The 6835-nt window shown below is 50.3% G+C and overlaps 1 protein-coding gene across 1 annotated transcript; it reads right to left on the bottom strand.

Annotated features, from left to right (window-relative positions):
• Positions 1 to 2582: 2582 nt before the first annotated feature.
• LOC122388768 (ribokinase-like) lies at positions 2583 to 6835 on the bottom strand. Its single transcript, XM_043380154.1, has 7 exons — positions 6662 to 6835; positions 6346 to 6478; positions 5631 to 5757; positions 3754 to 3918; positions 3472 to 3563; positions 2956 to 3144; positions 2583 to 2795 (listed from the first exon to the last, which is right to left on the bottom strand). The coding sequence occupies exons 1-7, from the start codon at positions 6703 to 6705 to the stop codon at positions 2616 to 2618; spliced, it is 930 nt and encodes a 309-aa protein (XP_043236089.1). The 5' UTR covers positions 6706 to 6835; the 3' UTR covers positions 2583 to 2615.

The following is a 6835-nucleotide window of genomic DNA, read 5'->3' as shown; positions in this document are numbered from 1 at the left end:
TGGTGAGTGACCGTCACCCGGAACAGGATAATACGAACGGGGACGAGGATAGAAAGAAAGAAGGGACCTGGTGGATCTTGCCTACAAAAAAATCGCCACACGACAATAGTGGCTGTCTGCTCGAGAATCAGGGATCTTTAAAAATGCACGGTTATATTCAGCGCAGCTTAGAAACAAACGGAAAATATTTTGGTGGCATATATTTAATTCCTTCAATATCATACACTAACATCTCATGATATTGCGCATAATATACTTTAAAAAAATATCAAATGCAGAATGGTGCTAACAGATGCGCCCCAAATTGATAAGCTCTAAGCGCTGTTCCCAATGATCATGCAATTGTTTCATCATCTATCTATATTATAAATCCTAAAAAGTCCGCCGCCCACGCCCACGTCGGGGTTACTCCCTAAAAGGCTTATTGCGGCGCCGTCGATTGACGCACGAGGGTGAAATTTTCACGACTCGTGGGTCACGTCATTCAACAGGTCGTATTAAATTTTGGGCACGATGTGGCCGGGGGTGCGCCCGTGGCGCGTGCTCATGTGCGCCATAGGGTTAACATTAAAAACGGCAAAAACAGGCTATTGCTCGGGAACGGTAAGGGCTACGGGGCTGAAATTTTCACACCAAGTCGAACGCGTGCACTCATTTGTCGTATTAAATTTTCGACGGTGTGGGTTCAGCGGTGTGCACGTGGTGGGGCCGCGACCGGTGCCGAGCAAAACGCTCGTGCTTTAGGCTCAGTTGTTCGCTTAAAAACCTGAGTGAAAAGCATCAGAGCCGGCAGGTCATTGACCTTTGACAACGAAGGCCGACACAAGGCACCGCTCGCCAAGGGGATTCGCCAGTAAATACAATTAATTTGTTTTTGCAATATCTAAGCCGTTTCTGGGCCGATTTAGCTGAAACTTGGACTGTCGGTGGTAGTGTAGTTTAGGGTAGGGTAGGGTATGGTAGGGTATGGTAGGGTAGTGTAGGGGTAGGGTAGGGTAGGGTAGGGTAGGGTAGGGTAGGGTAGGGTATAGGGTAGGGTATAGGGTAGGGTAGGGGATTGTAGGGTAGGGTAGGGTAGGGTAGGAGATTGTAGGGTAGGGTAGGGTAGGGTAGGGTAGGGTAGGGTAGAGTAGGGTAGTGTAGGGGTAGGGGTAGGGTAGGGTAGGGTAGTGTAAGGTTAGGGCAGGGTAGGTTAGGGTAGGGTAGAGTAGGGTAGGGTAGGGTAGGGGATTGTAGGGTAGGATAGGGTAGGGTAAGGGATTGCAGGGTAGCGTAGGGTAGGGTAGTGTAGGGGTAGGGTAGGGTAGTGTAGGGGTAGGGTAGGGTAGTGTAGGGGTAGGGTTAGGGTAGGGTAGGGTAGGGGATTGTAGGGTAGGGTAGGGTAGGGGATTGTAGGGTAGGGTAGGGTAGGGGATTGTAGGGTAGCGTAGGGTAGGGTAGTGTAGGGGTAGGGTAGGGTAGTGTAGGGGTAGGGTAGGGTAGTGTAGGGGTAGGGTAGGGTAGGGTAGGGTAGGGGATTGTAGGGTAGGGTAGGGTAGGATAGTGTAGGGTAGGTTAGGGTAGGGTAGGGTAGGGTAGGGAAGTGTAGGGGTAGGGGTAGGGTAGTGTAGGGTAGGTTAGGGTAGGGTAGGGTAGGGTGGTGTAGGGGTAGGGTAGGGTAGTGTAGGGTAGGGTAGGGTAGGGTAGTGTAGGGTAGGTTAGGGTAGGGTAGTGTAGGGGTAGGGTAGGGTAGGGTAGGGGTAGGGTAGGGTAGGGGTAGGGTTAAGTTCAAAAAGGGCCTAACATACAAAACACTTGAACACCCCGCACCTATCGCCAACCCTTACAGTTTAATTAAAAACAGCTACCCAAATCTATCCAAATAATACATCTAAAAATACAAGTCAATCACCCAAACTAATGCACCCGTAACTTAACATAAATCAAAACATACAGTTATCGCGTAAACCTGTACCTCTAGTTTCGATAAATCGTCAATCAACAAGGCAACATCGCTACTGGGGGAGGCAGCGTTTAGCGTGGAATTAGTGCTACTCGCACGACTATCATGGAATGAACGCTAAATGACAAGCGATTACATGAGCTATCGAAGACTCAAATGTATATGAGAAGGGTGAATCCGTAAAGCCAGCTTGTGTTGTTCCACAAGACAAATACCGGCTTGGGCGTTTGGTAAGTTGTGGTCCTGAAAATCTGGATGCACCAGCAAGTTTTAAATCGAACTCAAATGGTAAAACAACATTCAAAAGGTCGAAGCCCGCCATCATTCGATATAAGCTACCAAAGTATCACAGATCAACTGAACAAAGTTTCACTGGCTCGTCACATCAGGTTCATAATAGCATTCAGTAACACTTTGATACTCAAATCACATCAAACCTTACTACTGGCTCTTGTGTTAACTGATGACCAGCGATGATACGATACTGAAGCTACCCACGATTAACTGAGTGCCCAAATATTACCCGGCCTTTAAGCATATGAATAACAAATAGGTAACCCCGTATCCTAAACTACACTGGTCCCATGCGATCTACACCTACGCTGTCCGTGGGCCGCAGACGGGTGCCATTTGTTACAGCACCCGCGGCCTCTGGTCACCCGCCAGCCCCCGCTCAGAGCTGAAACAGCTCGGCCGGCAGCTGGTCCCGCCGAGGGAAGCTGACCTGAGCTCCGGGCCGGGCCACGCTGGCTGTGGCGATGTGACAGGCGCGCCGGACCGCCTCCTCGACCGCCAGGCCCGGCAGACAGGCCAGCATGTAGCCGAGCGCGCCCAGGAACGCGTCGCCGGCACCCTGCAAAAACGGTTGATCAGCGGCATCGTGGGACAAAGTTCACAACTCCAGCGGGCACTAATGCACCAGCTCGAGGTCTTTGAGAGCGACGTTAACCCACAGTGTAGTGTGTCAGCGTGTGTGTGTGTGTGTGGAGGGGAGAAAAAGATCGGGTACTTACCACCGTGTCCACCACCTCCTGGGCGGGCGGCGCGGCCACGTGAACACTCTGCCGTCCAGTTGCGACGTACACGGCGCCCTGAGCACCCAGGGTGACGATGGCGGCGCGGCAGCCGCGGCGCAGCAGCGCGGCAGCGGCGAGCTCTGCCTCCTCGACAGAGGTCACCGGCAGGTCGGTCATCACCTCGGCCTGTCGACAGTGGCGGTCACGGGTCAGTGGGCGGTACAAAGGTCAGTGATGGTAACAACATATGCCAGGTGGCCAGTCTACACGTCAGTGATGGCCACAGGCCACCGATCCACAAATCAATACCGGTCCGCGTTGTGTCACCGATTCGCAGCGCCAGCAGCAACTAGGGTAACACTGACTGTTTCCGAAAATTACGCAAAGATCACACAAATACATGCATGAAAAAAGCCTTTCGGTGCTAAACCAAAGATGGATAAAAATAACAACAAACAAGTAAAATTGGACAAAACAAACAAAAGGTATGGCTAGGGGAAATTATAAGCATACCTCTGTTTCGTTGACGCAGAAGATATCGGAAAGCTCAAATAGCTCGTTATCCTTGACCGGCATGGCTGGTGCTGCGTTCACAACGGTAGTCACTGAAAACGGAGAACAGATGAATTGCGGTCTCAACCAAAAGAAAAAAAAAAACAACAATCGGAAACAGGGCTCGAATGTACCTAAATACGAAGATGAAAAGAAAGCAGAATAGAAAAGCGCAATACAGCAGAGCAGGCAGAAGGGGGACGACAAAAGTTACTTCGAGCCGGTCCCGCTCAGTCCACTGACCATTGTGCGCACGGCCGGCGCGCAGGGCCGCCAGCGTGGTCTCCAGCGGCACCTCCAGCTGACAGAGTAGCACGCGCGCAGAGTTGAACAGCGCGTCCGCTGCCTGCACGTCGGCTGGAGTGAGCAGCATGTTGGCGCCGGCCACAATCACGATCGAGTTCATACCTGCGGCGAGAGCGGTGGCCGTAAGCGGTATCGGCGCAGCTTAGTGGACATAACGTGCAAGTCGCTAAAATTGGCGAGTGGTGATGCTCGCATTATCGCTATGACTGTAAATTGTTGGTCGTATTCCACAGGCACAATAGCATCGGCCATTAGGACTTACTATAAGCGTTAATAATTGCCGTTAACTATGGGTGAATACCACCTACTAAGGATTTATTCACTGGATAAAAGGGGCTTGTAATTGTCATTTTAAGTTGCCCTCTAACAAACCTGAAACGTACAGGGTGTCCCATAAGTTCCTTCTCACCTAAATTTTTCTTTTAGAGGCTCTCTTATTCAAAGCCACGCTTAATTTATTTTGTAACTGAGCTTTTGGGGTTGCCATGGCAACTGTGAATGTGCTCCACGGTAACTAATTCGTCTAGACAAAATATTTTTTGCCAGAGAGTTCACTTCCTTTGGAGACGGCTTACGCCGCAACATAGAGGTCTCTGATACGGGAACGTTTCGGTATTTAGACCGCACTGGGCCATTCACGACGGTTGAGGGTGATTGAGGCCATCCAGTATGTAGCCAATGTCTGTCGCTAACTGGACGCACAGTCAACAAGTGACGCCGATGATTTGTCGGGAGTCAATCGCTGCAAGTTTATGCTCTTTTTTTGTCAGCTTTCACGAGTGAGCCATGTGGCCAAAACTGTGTGGCGCCAAAATGGCCGTCAAAAAGGTCTTAGCGTTAGAAAGTTGGTAAACAGGCTTTTCAGGATGTATTACCAGCTGTCTAAGAGTATCATTTCGGGGTACCTAACTCAAGGTGACTTAAGCTCTACTTACCGGAGGGCTCAAAACAGTCAAAAACGTCTTAAAATGGCCAAACATGTGTTTCGTTATGCCTGAGGCTAAAAAAACTGGAGGGCCGATGACATCAATGTGGTCATCTGGACTACCTAGTCCGTGCTCGAGATAAAACACCCGTCCAAACCCCAAAACGGTCCCATATGGGCGACGGAAAAGGCCTTTGTGTCATCCAGCTTTATTCCTATGCAAAAGGCCAGGGTCACGGAAATGTGGGGTAATATGCGTCCAGACACTGATCACGTTGCGAATGATGCTCCAGAAACAGTCTTGGGACGCAGAATGCTTCTCCAAGAAGATCTAGGAGGAGTTTCAGCTTTCTAGCTTAACTTGAACCGCAAGTATGACCACATTTTTTTAGGAGAAAATGGCATCCGGGAGGTCGTAGGCCCATCTTCAAGCAAGACAGTGCATCAGTGCAGAGGTCAAGCAAAGCATAAAAACAGTGCCAGGAGACTGTGATAGGCGTGTGTGGCAAAATCACATCCCAGGCAACTCATCGGATCCAAATTTCATAAAAATGTGTTGGGAATATTGAAATCGAGGCTCGTCGAAGCGAAGCGGTGTTCCAGCATTGAGGAGCTCACGGCGCATGCCAAGTCAGTCTGGGCTAACTTCAAGCCTGCTATGCTGCCAAACATGCCGGTTGGCATGTCACAGCATGTATTCATGTGTTTGCCTATGAAATGGGGAGCACATTGAGGGGTTATAAACATATCAAAACGCAATGTACTATGTTTTACATGCAAATAAAAGGTGAGAACGAACTTATGGGACACCCTGTATGGACAGCCGCACAAATATGAGAACTCTGGCCGGCCTATACTGTATTCCCAAGGAGCTCTAGAACCATCCTACCTTTGCCATCGACGCAGATTTGCGCCACTCCGGTGGAAGCCTCGCTGGTGGAGGTCACGTGGGTGATGTCCACACCGACCTGCACCAGGTTCTCCTTGTAGAGCCGACCGAACGCGTCGTCCCCCAGCTGACCGGCGGAGAAAACAGGGGAGTGAGTGATGAGTGAGTGAGTGAATCAGTGAAGAGAGAGAGAGAGAGAGAGAGAGAGAGAGAGAGAGAGAGAGAGAGAGAGAGAGAGAGAGAGAGAGAGAGAGAGAGAGAGAGAGAGAGAGAGCGAGACGGAGACGGAGACGGAGACGGAGACGGAGACGGAGACGGAGACGGAGACGGAGACGGAGACGGAGACGGAGACGGAGACGGAGACGGAGACGGAGACGGAGACGGAGACGGAGACGGAGAGAGAGAGAGAGAGAGAGAGAGAGAGAGAGAGAGAGAGAGAGAGAGAGAGAGAGAGAGAGAGAGAGAGAGAGAGAGCGAGACGGAGACGGAGACGGAGACGGAGACGGAGACGGAGACGGAGACGGAGACGGAGACGGAGACGGAGACGGAGACGGAGACGGAGACGGAGACGGAGACGGAGACGGAGACGGAGACGGAGACGGAGACGGAGAGAGAGAGAGAGAGAGAGAGAGAGAGAGAGAGAGAGAGAGAGAGAGAGAGAGAGAGAGAGAGAGAGAGAGAGAGAGACTGGCCCTTGTGTGAGATGCAAGCTAACCTTGGCTACCATGGCAGTGCTGGCACCCAGCTTGCAGGCCATTACGCATTGGTTGGCACCCTTTCCTCCACATGTCAAGGCAAACTTGGTGCCATGGACAGTTTCACCAGCTCTCGGAAGTCTAGCAGTGTAGCTGGAAAATAAACAAGAAATTAAAAAAGGATAGAAGAAAAGGTCTTGAGGATACCTTGACCTTGCATGCATGCACTATTTCGAAAATTTCATGAACTTGACCTCATGTCATATTTCATATTTCAATGCACAAATTTTTAATCTATTCCAATTCCAACTACAAAAAAAGCAAAACAAAACTAACCATGTTTGATCCGACATGCAAGACCCAACCACAACCAAATCCATTCTTCTTTTGATTTATGTCAATTTGAATTATAGCCCTGCGCCCTGCGGTATAACCAGTTGAACCACGGTATAGAGAACTTTGAGTTGAACCAAGGCAGTTGAACCGTAAATCGATGTAAATCGTGAGAGC

Source organism: Amphibalanus amphitrite, unplaced genomic scaffold (genome assembly GCF_019059575.1).
Source record: "Amphibalanus amphitrite isolate SeventyFive unplaced genomic scaffold, NRLGWU_Aamphi_draft 000335F_arrow, whole genome shotgun sequence".
NCBI lineage: Eukaryota > Metazoa > Arthropoda > Thecostraca > Balanomorpha > Balanidae > Amphibalanus > Amphibalanus amphitrite.
This window is presented reverse-complemented; position numbering and strand designations above follow the sequence as displayed.